The sequence below is a fragment of the Aspergillus puulaauensis genome, chromosome 5, assembly GCF_016861865.1.
Source record: "Aspergillus puulaauensis MK2 DNA, chromosome 5, nearly complete sequence".
Taxonomy (NCBI): Eukaryota; Fungi; Ascomycota; class Eurotiomycetes; order Eurotiales; family Aspergillaceae; genus Aspergillus; species Aspergillus puulaauensis.
In genome coordinates this window covers 97,881-114,227 of record NC_054861.1, presented here as the reverse complement: position 1 = coordinate 114,227, position 16,347 = coordinate 97,881, and the positions used below count along the sequence as shown (strand labels likewise).

At 46.5% G+C, this 16,347-nt stretch overlaps 5 protein-coding genes across 5 annotated transcripts; 3 read left to right on the top strand and 2 right to left on the bottom strand.

Annotated features, from left to right (window-relative positions):
• Positions 1–52: 52 nt before the first annotated feature.
• On the bottom strand, positions 53–1,391 carry APUU_50041S (uncharacterized protein; the record flags this gene model as incomplete). The annotated part of the gene is made up of 6 exons (XM_041704994.1): positions 53–89; positions 155–417; positions 477–712; positions 773–1,087; positions 1,179–1,288; positions 1,354–1,391. 6 exons carry the CDS (start codon positions 1,389–1,391, stop codon positions 53–55), a joined length of 999 nt encoding a protein of 332 aa, XP_041557524.1.
• Positions 1,392–6,054: 4,663 nt separating this feature from the next.
• On the bottom strand, positions 6,055–6,631 carry APUU_50040S (uncharacterized protein; the record flags this gene model as incomplete). Its single annotated transcript, XM_041704993.1, has 3 exons — positions 6,055–6,111; positions 6,175–6,272; positions 6,328–6,631. 3 exons carry the CDS (start codon positions 6,629–6,631, stop codon positions 6,055–6,057), a joined length of 459 nt encoding a protein of 152 aa, XP_041557523.1.
• A 1,132-nt stretch (positions 6,632–7,763) lies between these two features.
• Positions 7,764–8,299, top strand: APUU_50039A (uncharacterized protein; the record flags this gene model as incomplete). Its single annotated transcript, XM_041704992.1, has 3 exons — positions 7,764–7,847; positions 7,914–8,128; positions 8,194–8,299. 3 exons carry the CDS (start codon positions 7,764–7,766, stop codon positions 8,297–8,299), a joined length of 405 nt encoding a protein of 134 aa, XP_041557522.1.
• Positions 8,300–14,627: 6,328 nt separating this feature from the next.
• Positions 14,628–15,082, top strand: APUU_50038A (uncharacterized protein; the record flags this gene model as incomplete). The annotated part of the gene is made up of 2 exons (XM_041704991.1): positions 14,628–14,813; positions 14,867–15,082. 2 exons carry the CDS (start codon positions 14,628–14,630, stop codon positions 15,080–15,082), a joined length of 402 nt encoding a protein of 133 aa, XP_041557521.1.
• Positions 15,083–15,122: 40 nt separating this feature from the next.
• Positions 15,123–16,063, top strand: APUU_50037A (uncharacterized protein; the record flags this gene model as incomplete). Its single annotated transcript, XM_041704990.1, has 4 exons — positions 15,123–15,190; positions 15,313–15,391; positions 15,439–15,718; positions 15,783–16,063. The coding sequence occupies 4 exons, from the start codon at positions 15,123–15,125 to the stop codon at positions 16,061–16,063; spliced, it is 708 nt and encodes a 235-aa protein (XP_041557520.1).
• Between the last annotated feature and the right edge of the window lie 284 nt (positions 16,064–16,347).

Here is a 16,347-nt window from a genome sequence, read left to right as displayed (position 1 = left end):
CCGTCTTTTGTCACTCGATGACATGCAGACGCCCCTGGTTATGTGTCCTGGTTCAGTGCTCGACGTAGACTATCATGACGGCACCATATCTAAAGGGTGATTGCATGGTTAGGAGATGTAGATCCCTCGGTCGAGTTGTGAGGCTGGTACTCACGCTGCGGCTGCCATCAGGATTTCGTGATTCCGACAATCGGTGGATAATGCAATCAGAACCGCCACGGCGACAGTGCATACTGTAACCACTATAAGAGCGCTTGCCCCCGTCCTGAAGAAGTAGAGGAGAATGATTGGGAGAATGAGAAGCGCGGCGGTGAAGATGGTCAGCACCACACGGACGACCGTCGCGACAGCCTCGTCATTGTACGTGTAGAGCGTGCCTCCATGGTCGTATACGGTAGCCCCACTGCGCTTTTTGTCCTGCAGCGAGACAAACATGAGCATCTGCCCTCTTTAGCTCATGAATAGAGCTGTCTTACCTTGACAAGCAGCCTCCAGACCAGTCTTTCCACGACCCGGTAGGCCCAGACTTTCCGTTCGGCGCCGGAGTCCAACGACACCAAGTCCCTTCGAAGGTCAGGCTGATCGGCTAAAAATGCGCCATCTGCTTCGCTGAGAAGCTGAGAGTCTGCTGCCCAGTCGCTAAGAATTTGGATAAACTCATCTTCCGGGCGTTTCAGCTTGACCAGCTGTGACTGGAGCAGCAGGGCTTTGTCTGCACGGCAGTTAGCCCGGAACCACAGCATGAAGATGATGATATCCGCAGAAAACTCACGGTATTTCTCAAGCTTCGCTGAGAGGGTATCCATGAGCTGATCCCGGGGACTGCCCCACGGGGTTGTGCCCGCTGAATCACTTTGTTCTCTTACGCAATCTTCCAGTTCCGCAATCTCGGTCTGCATGTGGACGAGGCTTTGGATACTCAGCCTGGAAAAGCGACGAAATACAAGCAGGCCGTTGTCCTGGCTCATAAACTGGCTGATGTCGGAGAGCCGTTGTGTTTGTTTGCCCGTCTGTTGCTCCTTCAGGCGGAATGAATCCTTGCCACGATCAGTAGATGAGGCCTGTTCTGGGTCGGTTTCAGCACAGCCTAGTTAGATAGATTAGCGAGTAGCCTATCCTGCTCCTCCGCAGACGGCGATACTGCATTGACGCCGCGGAACCAGGCGGTTGGAGCTTACCTGGCGGGATTGTGTGGCTCTTTGTCTCGTAGCGGGCTCCATATATTCGCCCGGGGTGAACTCGACGCTGAATCTCCGCGTGCTCATCATAGTGGGCCATCAATTGTGATCTAAAGGTCTGTCAGCGTAAAGCTCGTCGAGACGGTTGCCTCTCATGCACGGTCTGGCAACTGACTGATTGGAAAACTCTTGGGAGCAGTGGATGCAGTGCATATCTGTGTTCGTGATGGCTAGACCTGTCGTCTAATAATTCCAAGTATAAATGCACACAATTCACAATTAACTTGCTTATGTTTCCAGCCCTGGTGCGGGTGCAAACATGTGAGGTCGGTCCCTTTTTCAGCAGATCTTCTGCCATCGTTTTATTACCGTAAGCAGTGCCGATTTTAGCGCTGTGGCTGAGGCTGAGTTCGCCAGTTTTCCCCAGTCTGCTTTCTTTACAATCTTGACTCTTTCCTCCCCCGCGGACTCCATCAAAACCCACTCGTTGCCGAAAAGGTTCCTTGTTTGTTGGAACATATCGCACTCAATATCACGATGCAGTGTAAACACTGTGGGGCGAGCCTTGAGCAGCAGTAAACTTCCAGAATTCCATCCACTCGCTGCAGAGATTACCAGACGGATTGACCAGTTGCGCGCAGGGAGGAGATCAAACAACATCTCCAGCACCACGCCGACATTCAAAAAAGGGTATTCCCCGGCAGGAGTTATGGCGCGGTCTACCGCCGGGCTCCCGCTCGTTCTACGGCGACACCCGCTGCCAATGGAACTCTACTAGGGCATCAGAGTGAATCAACGGCGTCTCCTGCTATCGAGGGTCTCCCTATCGGAGTCGATAGGTATCCATGTCGGTTCTGTCAATCGACCTTTGCAGATAGGTATTGAAACACTCTCGTGAACCCTCCGACTGCCCTAACCAGCTGTAATGCATAGGCAGCTCCTTGGAAAACACGAAAGTTCTTCGGACTGTGCCGGAACAAATATCGTATGCTGGGTTCTCATCATCGATAGGTAGCGGCCCTGTTCCTCGCTGTTTCTCACGGGAAGTTTGAATTGAGACGGAAGGACAGTTACCAGCCCACCGGCTATCGTATCGAAGAGCGATATGTGCGCAACTGGGATGAGCGTCAGCCCTACCACTGGCTATTTAGATGCAGCAAATGTGACCTGGCGTATGCATCGGAGGATGATCGTGACCTGCACATCAAAACGCGTAAGTCCGAGCGGTACCTCCAGTCTTGATTCGACGACGGCTTACGCCATCTAGATGTAAACGAGCCCGTGCCATGTGAGCACTGTGGGAAGACCTTCAATACGAGGTGAGTCTCCTGGCTTCTGCCTGTTATGGAATATGCCTTTGATATCTCGCCTCACCTCTTCTGGAAGGCACGAATTGCTTGTTCACTATGACTGGCATCAGGACATGCAAACGGAACACATGATTGAGACGGCGCTGCTTTCTGAGCAAGAAACTCCTCCATATGATCGTGATCCCCCAAATGTAGCCACCCCTCCCAGGAAAGCACACAGGGTCCGCCATGATGGCGAAATCGTAGCTATTAGCTTTGTCAGTGGGTCAGATCTGAAGGCTCGTACGTTTTCTCCCTCCCGCGAAGTCAAGAGCCCACGTTAACGCCGGTTTTGAATATTGTAGCGTTCACCTCTACCCAAACCGGCAAATTCCACGAGCTTGGATTCCAAGGAGCCGGTCCTAATATTCACCCGGTAGACGACCCAAGTTTAACTCTTCCGCAGCGAGGGTATACGTTGAGGAGCCACGTTGGCTACCTGAGCCCTATAGACGACACGGCATTTATGAGTAATGCCACGGTGGGGAGGGGGTCTCACCTGGACTTATGGGTTTCGAATAATCCAGCTTACCTGCAGTGGCTAGACCCATCTCGCGAGCTGCATCGTCTGTGGATCCAAGGGCCATCCGGTTGCGGCAAGTCAGCATGTGCTGCTCGCATTGTCCAGAGCTGTCTCGACAGCAACGCCCAATTAGGAAACACTGCAGCTGTGATCTATTTCTCATTCGGCGATCCGACGGAGGAAAATGAATCAATTGCGTCGTTTCTACGGAATGCGATCTCTCAGCTCTATACGCAGCGTCCAGGGCTTTGCGCACGGGTTCCACTGCTCCATGTTCCGCTGCTTGAGGGTGTTCCACTGGACAGTCTTTGGATGGCGCTTCACTCCCTTCTAACCGCTTTGGAATACACTCACTGCATTCTCGACGGGATGAACAACTTAGATCCTTCTCATCAGTCGGCGCTGGTAAAAGGAATTGTGGGGCCGTCCTCGGGCTCGCAATATAATATCAAGGTCCTGGCCATGAGTAGCGAGCATCCTCACCAGAATCCGCCATCAACGTCGAAAGCTCGGTGGACGGTAATAGAGATGCCTTGGTCAATGATCTGCAAGGATATCAAGTCCCACGCAACCGCTGCACTACAGGATAGTCAATCAGCTAGAGCACAGCCATTCTCCAATGTACTCGACATTGACCTCCTTGTTAAGAATGCGATAGGCAGCCATTATCACATCACGATAACGTCCAGGTTATATCAAGAAGCGTTACCTTCTCTCCTTCCGCATGATATGGATGGCTTGCTTTCGACAGCCGTGGCGAAACTTTATAGAGAGACTCCCTTGTTACGAAACTGTGCTATAAAAATCCTGCAATGGATGATAGCTTTACCTAACCCGCTGACAATCCAAGAACTAGATGAGCTACTAACCCTGTACCCTTATCCTGGAATGGCCTCTGACGATATACTCCATGGATGTTTACAAGGTCTGGTCATTGGGCCAGATAGTGAGGGCCATGTGCGGTTTGCGGCCCCCTCTGTGAGGCAGTACATTATTTCTGGCACTACAGACCTGCGCCTGTCCAGCAGCCAGTCCTCGCGCCTTTCACCGGGTTTGCCACTTAAGAAAGCACATGGGGAGGCCGCGGTTGACCTGCTGCGGTACATGGCCACGCCCACATTTGAAACAAAAATTCAACGACAGTTCCTGAATGATTATGCGAGACCGGGGCTAGCGAGAATTGCCATGTCAAGATGGATTTGGCTCACGACTCGTGCTCCTGCAACCCCAGAGGTGCTATCCCATTTGACCAAGTTCACGGGCTCCCTATCTTTCCAAAGTTTGCTCACCTCTCTTGCGCAATGGAACCCTTGCCTAGCGTTAGCACAATGTTACGATGCAGAGCTGGAGAACTGGCTGCAAAAGGCTCAACATCTCTCTAGCGCAAGGAACGTCGCATCATGCCTGGCGCAGTGCCGCAATTTGGTCTTCCAGACCATTAGCAAGACATTTCCTTCGGACTATGCGGAGGTGATCATGATCATCAATTGCCTGGCGCAGCTGCATATAGACTCCCAGCTCTTCGATACGGCCGAAGAACTATTTCGTCGGTGCCTTGAGGTCATCCGTCGGTGGACGCGGTTTACCCAGTCGCCGGATTTTGAGCGCCTTCCCTTCTATATCTTTGGACATACAATCGATGAGGGTCAGGTCCTCACACTTCAGGATGTTAACAGTCGATTACTGGGCCTTTCCGGTGGTGCCCAATTTGCGGATCTGGTCCATAAAGCTCAGTGCCTGTCCGACTCGCAGGCCCGCCGAATTCGCACTCTTAATCGCCTCCAGCAGATGCGAAGGTTTAAGCGCTACAACCTCCATAGCGAGGCAGCTGCCATATACCAGGAGGTGAGACTGGAGCTGCAGGCTCTACGCTGGGATTGTTCCACCCCAGTGGACACCGTCCTTGGCCTTTCGTTCTTCCTCCTCGAGCAGGGAAGAAATCTGGAAGTCGATTCCCTACTCGATGGAAAGGTTCCGGAACTCGTACGCGACAGTAGTGTGGTGCTAATATGTTGCTCGATGGGGGCAGAGCCCAACAGGCAAGTCATCGTCGAGCTGGCTAATGCCAAAATGAATGGCCTTGGGACGGGGTGGGAAGCTATCATGGCTATCGATCGACTTGGACGGCACAGTGCAGGCCATGACGACGTCCAAAGCGGCGTCGTATTCGCCAAAAGGGCCTATGAACTGAGTTCAAGACGTGCTGGCCTACATGACCCAAGGACCTTCCGTTGCTTGCAAGGAATGGTGAATGCACACCTTGCCGCGGCAGATATGAATGCTGTCGCCAGGCTGTTCTCTGAAATTGGATCCCTCAGCCCACCCCAAATGCGCGACCTCACCCCCGAACGCCCTGGATCCAAAATGAACTACGCCATCATGATGCAGCAGCTTGGTCTCCCGCAGCTAGCCACCACTATCGTCGACGAATTGGTTAGTTGGCTCCGGGAACAGCACGTACTTGGTTACAGGGCACGCGATGCGGAGCACAGGAACACCGTCGCCATCAATATTGGGGGGTTTCTGACCAGACAGGGTCGACTGCAGGAGGCAGAGGGCTTTTTGAAGAGAGTGCTCGCCGAACCGGAGGGTCTTTCGCACGCACAGGTTTCAGCCGCAAAGACAAATCTCGCGGGGTGTCTCAGAAGGCAGCTTCGCGACAACGAGGCTGATGCTCTATACCGGGAGATTGACGCCGATGTATCAGACCCTGTACGATTGGGGGGTCATGAAAAGGGGATTTTCCGTATTGGATAATACGTAGTAGTAGTACGCTGGTCTCCTGTTTAATATATATATAGCTTGAAAGGCTGGGGCTGCTCTTAGCTGCAGGGCACAGCATCTATTAGGCTTAGAGATTTGTACCAGGGATTCATTCTGTACTCAAAAATTCTTCGTTTCAATCAACCTGGTATTTATCCTGTATGTAAAACCCCATGTGTTCGATGCCGATGACAATTAACCATTTTCTGAATTGCAACAGAGGCGATATAGTTCATGACCCTTACAGCAAAGAGCCAACAGCAACGCAAGGCTTATCGGCGCCAACTAAGTTGCCGTTCTGATGAGCAGAGTCAGTAGGTGAGGAAACATTGAGCTTTCATCCAAAAGGAAATGCACATACCGACTCGGCGCTGGAGCTTGGACAGCAGGCAATATTGCGCTTGCAAGACTCGGCCGCCTTCCGGTCAACACCACCACCAACGACATTTAGGACGGGGACTATGGGTAGTGTTAGCTTTTTATTTCACTGTCAAGGCCATGCACTGTGAATTACCCCGGGCAGTCATATCTTTACACTGGCCGAAGAGACCTAGACCGTCACCCCCGGGGCCACCGCCAAGAGCAGTCTGCACAACACCCGGGAGGGGATCGGTGTCGCTAGTGGTGATATCATGGGTATACATAGCCTTGTTACAGCAGAAGACTTGGGCATCATTTCCACACTTGGCTTCGGCCTGTTGTATGGTCAATTCCGGGTCCACGGGGAACTTGATATCGCTGTTGCCCGCCCCACCCCCATCAGACTGGGGGGAAGCCATAGCAATAGCGGCAAAGAGGACAGTGGCGAGGAATTTCATCTTGGAGTGCAGTTAAAAGCGAAATAGTGATTTTAAAGGTGTTGGGAACGAAATAGACAAGTAAATGAGCTGAGGAGGACGGTCCGATGGATTGGCCAGGCCCCTGGACGCTTTTATATCCAGGGGAATCGTGCCCGATCATTCAATACCCTTGGGTTGTAATTTCATTCTCTTGGTAAAATTTTATGAAATCTTATTATTGCAGCTGAGACGTCCATTCGGGACCTGTCGAAAGAATGGCTACGGTCCATCAAATCTGACCGGGCAACCGCCGTGTTGATCATCCAAACATCCTTAATCATCGCTTTCCCACCCAATTAGGTTAGCTACATATTTGTTCTGGCACTTGTTAGGATCTCGGAGATCGCCTGTATTCAGATTGTATGCAGATTCCTCAATATCATTAAGATTTCCAAGATGATCGATCGTTGGACTTGTGGCGGTGATTGGCCATCGAGCCATTGGCCCACCGTCCGGATCGGACAGAATATCATTCTCCGGTCACGCCCTTCCAATAGCTCGCCGCGGATCATTGTTGCCTGGGGTGGGTGGACCAATCTCTAGCGGAGCTTCTAGACCTTGGCTCTGCAGCCCCTGCAATAGCTATGGTCGAATTCTAAGTACCGTACGTGGACCCGAAGTTTGTCAAACAGCAAAGCTCACAGGTAAGCGTGTTTATGGCCTACCGGGTACTAGCAAAGCGATTTGAACAATTGTGCCGCTTGCCACATTCCAGAAACCCCAGGAACCTGACAATGGTCTCCATTTGCCTGATGCGCATACCATCATCTCGTAGTATGTTCTTGATCTGTGGGCAATCGGCGAACGTTGTAAATCCTTGCATAAACTAGGTATTAGGTATCGACTACATGGACGCCACACACACGGCACTAGCTACGAAGAGAGGGCAATATTTGTAGATCGCAAAGACAACGCAAGGAGTGATACATAGTTCCCTTCGTGCATAAGACGCCAGGTGAAAAGATGGATCTGAAGGACTTTGTATTATCCGTACATGTGCTCTGGCTTTCAACATAAAAGCCGGGGAAAGCCCGGGTCGAAAGCTCGTTCATTATTTAACCCTTATTCCCTGTCATTATACGATTCCGTGTCACCCCCTAAGCCATCTACAATGAAGTTCACCGTGTTAAGTGCGATACTTGCAGCTGCGCTGAGTCAAACAGTCCTCGGGCAAGAGGGCGAAAGTTACGGCGCGGTATGAAATCCCTGTGGTTCGCTTTCATCATCGTCAAAGCCTAACTATTGATGTGCTGCAATATAGATTAATCTATATGGCCCGGATATCAACGATGCCTATCCAGCAGAGAGTGTCTGCATTTCTCTTCAGGATGACAGGTACAACCCAGTCCCTAATACTTTTCTCCCAGTGTCGAATACATGGAACGCTAATCACTTTATTGCCATTGTCTCTAGTCCAAAGCCTGTGGAAACAATCCAAATTCAGGGTTCTTCTGGCATCCAGTGCACCTTCTATTCGTGAGTTGGCTCATGCCGGGCCTCGGTACCTGATAGTGAGATTTTGCTAATCCATCTGGGTGTAGGGAAGTCGACTGCGAAGGTGACCACATCACTTTGGACTCTGGAGGCCATAGCTTTGAACACGAGCCGTTAGTCGTTGGCAGCTGGAAGTGTACTCTGGCAGCTTAACTGCCCCTAGTTTAATACACAAACACACATATATATATATACAGCCTAAACCCCAAGATCCCGCCCCACGCCCGCATGGGTTCCTGCTACCAACGGCGCCCCAGTTGTACTTACACCTAATGAACTAGCAATAATCCTGCTCGACAGGCCATCATTTCTCAACCCCTTAGCCTCCTGCTAGGTATTGCCAAGCAAATGGCTGTAGTCCTGCTTACCATTGAATCTTTATAAACCCTTTCTGGAGGTACAATTACATTACAGGAAGTCTTCAGACCCTTGATTCCCCATTCACATCCAATTCCACTACTCTTGTCCAATTCCACTACTCTTATACCCCCCAAAAGGCACATGAGGGTTAATGAAGATTACCAAAAGGCTCTTTCTAAACAATACGTGATTCGTCAGGCGGATTATTCACAACAGTAGGTGGGACAAAATAGCCCGTCGGTAGAAGATCAGAACCGCACCCGAAGATAGTGTACTATTCGTGGTCAATGCGCTTTATAGATCATGCACCCGGTCATACTGCATTCTGTTCTGGACTAGGGCCATAAATACATGCTTGTCTATGTCCACTTTCATCGTCTAAATGTAGTCCACCACGCAGTGTTAGTCACTTCCTGAACCCTAATGATCTAGTCTTGTGGGGACTGGCTCCCATTTCCCACTTTTCATCCATACACTTTGTATAAATTATTTAAAGCTATTGGGATCATGAATAGAGCTAGATGAATCTATCTTATAAATTAATATTAATTGTTGTTGCCATTAACCAATCAGTCAGAGGGGGGATAAATTCATTACAGTGACTGGTCACATGACAAATGCTCGAAGGTACATGCCTGGTGTTCTGTGTTGTACGCAGGCAGATAAGATATATAGTGGTGTGGCAAGTAACTTAACCCTGATCCAACTCAGTTCACAGCTCATTCTTTCCTCCTATCAATAAGGCTCAAGTCACTTTGTTTTTTTACGCTCTACTCGAATTCTATTTTTTAGAAGCATAACACAGCATAGCTTATGCGCTTGTTAAATATACACGCGAGCGATGCTTATTAATAGAGAGAAATAGGCTTGTGAGGCCTGTATCCATGACCACCGTGCTGCCAGTTGTTTCTATTCAGGTCTGTCAGTACTAAGATACTGATCTAGTACCTTGCTAATTAATCCTCTAGAGCGTCCTTTAACCGTTATTAATAAAAAAGGATGCCTAGTCTCTTAGTGCTTTTACTGCTGTAGTCTACGTGACTTACGATCAGCATATATTAAGTATAGATATGGCAATACTAATAGAGTAAAGAATGACTCTAAGACTTGTAAGTCTATTAATAGTTAGCTTGCATAGCTAGATTCTTATTAACTCTAAGATATAAAAAATTCCTATCCGTAATATAATTATGCTCGTGGGGAGTGTTATATCTGTGTGCTTAAGAAAGACCTGTCTCTAGATCTTGATTTAAAGCTATCTCAGCTGTATTTACTAGTCCACGAAGAAGGAAAGAACACGTTAGCTAAGGTAAAGAGTATAGTAGCTGCCCCCTACAAAGATTATTCCAGGCACCCTCGACAATCCAGTTTAATTAGGACAAACTCGTCAGTAAATACACCTGAATTCTAAATCTCGGATCAGCACCCCGGGCTCTAGTCCTACTTAGCTGAAGACAGCCTCCCTATAAACTCAGTTATATCACCTGCTGACCTCTTATCCTTTACTAGTCTCTCTTCCGCTATAGTACTTGACTACCCAGTACTAATAGCTTATAATGACTTCTTGGTCCATCAAACCATAATAGAGGATCTTGATCTAAATATATATTCGTTATCTACTATTAACTTTCCAATAATGACCGCCACAGCTGGATCCATGAACGACATTAACTCTGAGAACATCTATAAGGAGGACATGTTTACTTCTCCTTATACGCGATTTATACCAGGCCTTACTGGAGCAGACTCCTATACTACTGATTAGGAGCGGCTATATCTAGATTTATTTAGTATTGGTAATGCTCAGCTTCTTAACTACGTGCCGCACGTCTTTGTCCTTTATGATTTACGCTTTCCCACACCATTATTACTAAATGATACTGGTGATGCGGAGGAATTCCAAGCATCTTCAGACTATAGAAATAAAGGAATTAGTTAATCATACACATGCCAAAATACATGATCCCTCCATGTTAGCTGCACAATCTTCGCTGCATCCTCGAGACACGGAAGATCATCCTTTCAACAAAGTTTATAAGAACTGGCAAGCATTCCAGAGACCACATGTTAAATACGGTAGCTTGCTGCAAGAAAATCTTTAGTCCCAGAGAATAAAAATGTATAAAGCCCACACTCCTAGAGCGTGCTCTTGTTCTGCGATTAAGTAGTTATCATGACAGAGTTTCAAGCTTAGTTAATTCTTCAGGTCCTGTTTCATTCACCAGCCGCCGAATGGAACCATCAACCAAATTTCGCCGACATTATTCAATATATTCAGCGACCACTACCTATTATTCTGCGAATATGGCCTGCAACTGCGGATCCACCTGTTCCTGAACTGGACCCCAGAGCTGTACTTACTCCACAAAGGATTGCACGCGCAGTGCATGCGGTGTAGGTTTTAAGTCTTTCATATATACCCATCTGCGCATGGATAGACTAAGTCTTTCTCTAGAAATAACTACCCTATTACACCAGTTTAGTGCCTCTCAGGGGAAGAACGGTGCTAATCCATAATTTTAGGGAAGGAATATATAACTCATTCTGCTGGAAGGTTCAGCAGTAATAAAGCAAAACTACTGAATATTAATCCTATAGTAAATTACCTTAGAAAGAGTTAAATTCTACTCTTTACAGGATTTCAGATAATTAGTGATAATCCTAGTTTTATTACTAAAGCTGCTGCAGAGCAACTATTATATATACCTATAAATATATACTGCCCGTAAAGAATACTTGACCCCTCCTATTAATATAGATAAAAGTAAACCTGACTAAAAAGAAAAGATATAAAGCTGCATCCAGCTACTTACTATATAAATATGACCAGTATATTTAGTATAGTACCGAGAATAATCAAACTTCCAGAAAAGTTAAAAATATACGACGGTGCGGTACTAGATTTTAATAGTATAGTTAGATCTAGGCTATTATCTTACTGAATTAGGGTATTAAGCTGATCTTCGCTCTTAACTAAGACTACTACTATTCCAGACTGTATAACCAACTGTAAGCGTTTATCCGCTAATAGCAAGAGTAAAGAAGGGGAGTTAACAGACCATAATATACTACTAGATATGGTAATGAAGTATCCATACGCCCGGGTTATCAGTAATATAGCTATTATATAATTAGCTACTAGGCTGGAGAATCTTGCTTGCGGAATAGTTCAAACTATTTAAACTCACTGAATTACTAGCTATCCTAATAGTAGCAAATTCACCGTATCCCTGTACAGAGGGTTATTAAGATTAATCAGGGACGGCGGCGCTTCTGTAACTGACTAGTAACAGAATAAGCTACTGCCAGAACCTAGAACCCAGAATTTATAGCCATAAAGGTGTATTAGATGGCCTATCTAATATATATCAGCGACTATACGTACGCGGTAAAAAGTAGTATAGACGGTTATACTATATCTAACAAGCTATTTACCATATTTATCACGATATTAACTGTTAAATTTACCAGTGAATAGAGGGTAGTGTTCGCATTCCATCTATCTAACATATTACTATAGATGATTGGAATCATTAGCTCGGCATACAGATACTAGTCCACAACCCAAGTAATAATATCAGTCTGATTAATATTAAAGAATCAGGTAACATCAGTAATTATAGTAAGAGGTCTATTACCCTTAAACAGTGCCAGGCGTGATTCTACCAGTTTATTAGCATCTTGTGTAGCGGATCTGTTAGTTAATATCTAAACAGACATCAGATTAACTAAGATATCCTGTATATTGTTTCCGGTGGTCTATTCAGTGTGTCAATAACTATAATATAGGGTTAGAAGTCTTGAATCCACTAATACTATAGGATACTATTACCTGGTCTTTTAAGACCTGCTGCATATCACCATTTAGGTATATAGTAAATCGAAGGTAGTAGTTGCCAGAAGACTAATTAAGCTTTATTATCACAGAGTATTATTAGCCGAGGGCGATTTCAAGAACCTGTCTATATTAGAGGAAAGTAGTTTAATAATCATAGAAAGAGGAGATCCTATCTTAACCTCCTGCAGGATTATATAGAGTCCGTCTGCGGCATAGACATATATTAAATAACTATTAAGTAAAACCTTAAGATTGCTAACAGCTCCAGAATTTATAAGATTAAGAGCAAGCCATCCTTAAGAAGCATTTATATTAACTACTAACTATTATAATATTATATTCACACATATCTCTGCTGGTAGAGAGTTAATATTATATCCAGACCTAAATATCATAGGTAACATACAGCCTCGAGGACCTAATCTTATTAACTCACCTATAATGCCTGAGCTGGGCATAGCCATTCTACCTGTTATAGATATAGTTAACTCTAACGGGTTGGGTATGCTCATCAGAGCCATAGACATCTGGTTATAAAGGTTATCCTCAGCCAAATCTTTCATTCTTCTAGCCATCAATGGCATTTGTATTACCGAAGTAGTTATTATTATATTATAGTTATAGTACGTGGCGTTGACTTCGTTATTCAGGCCTAACCCCGGGCCTGTATTAAGTATATATCTTAGCAGGTATTCTACCCTGCCCAGACCATTGGCTAGGATACTATCAACGTAGCTAGGGAAGGCACCTGTTTTAAAGTACCGGCTAAAGATTATATCCGACAGATCATATATCTAGTTATTCAGGAGGATTAATACCGCATCTCTCTCAGCCTGTAGCAGCTGTTTATACTCAACCATGCTTGCAGCCATATCTTTAAACAGTCAGTGATAAGAGGGCGCTGGCCGGATCATAAAAGAACCCTATATAACATTATTATTATATACACGGAAATAAGAATAATACCAGTAAAACCCATACTTATCTTTTACAGAAAATTGGTATGTAAAATTCCCTCCAGGGGGTATTTAGTACTATAGAGCCAAGTTAGCAACCACTCTTTTTAGTACTTAAAGAGCAGTATAAGTACCTGCGTTACTCCTGGGACCCCATCCATATCTGGTGTTCCACGCTGTAGTATCCTTGAATTTATATACTTAGCTAAGCTGCCATATATACTTTGATAACAACATACCATGCTAATAGATAGTAGTACTAACTAGTAACTTATTATAAACAAACACCTCCACATTATTCTCTTTATCAACTTTATTATTAGACCGGGCTGCTACCTATTAATTAAGTAGACTTCACAAGAGTACCCATCTATCAGTAACTGGGATTAGCTGCCTTGGTGACGTAGGCAAGGAATTAATCTACAAACCTAGGCTGCGCTGGGCGGTATATACTATAAAGTTAAATACTTATAGGACACTAAGAGCGCTGTATACTGCAAGAAAAGCGTATATTACACGGAGCTAGAATATAACGCCCGGCATTTCATAGAAGAAGAGAATTATAAAGAGGTAAATATTTCTGAGGGTGATCAAATACCATTACAGTCATAGGAAGCAACGGGAGATGATTATAGTACTAGAAGGGTCAAGGAAATTCCATGCAGTGTTTTCGCGGATTTTAGCGGCCCTGGGCGAAGTTTGAAATATGGAGAGCAGCCGTCCAATGGATAGTCTTTTATCGATTATTCAGAGGCCATGAAAGTGGTTCACAAGATTTTATACAGATATGAGATTCTAACACGCGGTTTCAAGTTCTTTCGCAGGATATATGTCCAGGGCAGTATGGTAGGGTTCCACTGTTAACTTCAGGCTGAGTGCTTTGGATTAAGCTAATAATGAGAGGAAACTAGAGAGGAAACTAGAGAGGCAAGAACTAAGAGTTAAGAACTGATGAATATAGCTAAGGGTTCCTGTCTTCCTATTTTTCTTTTTTGTTGTGTCCTAATCTCTGCAGTCTGTTTGATTCTTTCACTCCCCTGAGCGTGTGCTTTCCAGTCCATACACATTACACTCCATTTCCAGTCCTTACCGTACACAATGCGATGTTTTCGCGGGTTTTGGCGGCTTGGCGAATGCTTGGCCAGGCAGGGACCACGCGAACTCAAAAGAACGCGAAAATCTCTCACATTGATTATCGCTTCATTTAGCTGGGCCGTGTTAGCAACATCGGTACTCCATAGTATATTCAATTCCCGTCGAAAATGCCGCCCTTCTGCGAGCCTGAATAGATATATAAGCACCACTTCGGGAATTTGACAGTGTGGCTATGTTATCATCATCTTGTCTTAAGGAATCACCCAAAATGCCGTGTCGCGATTGTTCACCTCCCGCGGAGAAATCTTCCAGACCTCGCACCGATGACGAGGGTCTCTCTGGGCGCGCTTATCAGTTATTTTCAACGATGCTACCCGAAGGGTCCGCTTTATTGTCTAGTTCGTGTTGCTGGCTACCAGTATGCTCCATGCCAACTTATTCGGGCTTTCCTTGTATTCTGACTATTGGCAGACTCTGCTTGACTTCATTTTTGCTGGTTCTATCACCGCAGTTGGCGTGCAAAAGCTGCGATTTTTCTTTTTGGCCATTTCTGTCTTGACTCTGTCCGCCAGCATCGCGCGTGAAGGCTTCAGCCGTGGTAATGTTCGGCGCGCAATCATTTGTGCTGGTCTACTGGTCTGGACACAGTATAGTCAGCGTGCTCAGGCTCATCATAGCTGTCATTGACTTCCGCTGTCTTCCTGTTTAAAGACAGCTCTCCCAGGGGATGTCTGACTGGATGTTCTTGTACGGCAAGGCGATAGTCTCAATTATCAGCAAAGGGCACTCGCGGGGGTGATTATAGCCTAGGTATCCTATAGTAGTCCGGAGAGCGATACACGGTACCCTAGATACTAGATTAATTCCAGGCTATTGCAACTGGTTCGGACATAATTCTTTCCTTTACTACTTTCTAGGAGTCTGGCTTCTGAGGCTGAAGTAGGTCCTCAACCCGTCCATCAGTCGCCAGGCGCACCTCTGACCTGGGTCCTCACCGTGAGCCAGAACAGCATATCTGGCAATGTGATACATGTTCTGCACAGCTAGCGACGCAATCATTCAACACCGGTGACGATCTGCCAGTCATTCAAAAGAACCTCAGCGCCCGGGTCGTCGAGTCGGGCATCCCCAGAGATGACGACCTCGTGTCTGTCGTCGACGGCCATCTGACGGGCACCCGCATTCGCATCACACTATCAATTAGTGCAACGCCTTGCAGTTCATGCTTCGGGAAGATTACCAATACTTTAAACGACCAACCGTGGGTGCAGTCGGCCGATGTCAATCTACTGGCTAGTAGCGATTCTCCTGGACCAATCGCGTGTGAATGAAGCACTAGAGATAATGACAGGCTTGGGCTATTCCGCCCAGCTGATTGATCGTGAAGATCTCCTGCCCAAGAGGCAATCGAACCCGTCGACGTTGGCTGACATATGGCGAGTCTCCTATTTTATCAGGGCCATTACCTGCAGCTCCTGCGTTGGGACAGTTACAGACACGCTCATCCGTAATAAATGGATCACAAAACTGGACGAGAATATTGTGCCAGAGAATGCGACGGTAGAACTGCAAGGGAAGGAGCATCTGGAAGAGGTCGTCGCCCTTATCAGCGAAATGGGCTACGCCGCTACACTCGGCGAGGTCGAGCGAAGCGCCCCATCCGAGTAACAAGTCTTGAACCGGTCCGTTACGATGCAGGTGGATGTGATGTATTGCTGAAACTGTACCCCCAGCGGATTCTATATACCCTGAGCGTGTTTTCTAATTGTCTCCAGGTGGCTGACCGTCTTTGAAAGGGGCATCCACGGCTCACTATAGCATATACCCCGGACAGCCCTAATTTCACCATTCGGCATATCTTATATGCAATCGCCCAAGTGGGTAAGGCTTTTACAGTATCTATTTACTATCTCCTAAGTCTCGAGAAGCTCTCCTAAATGATGTAACGTCGA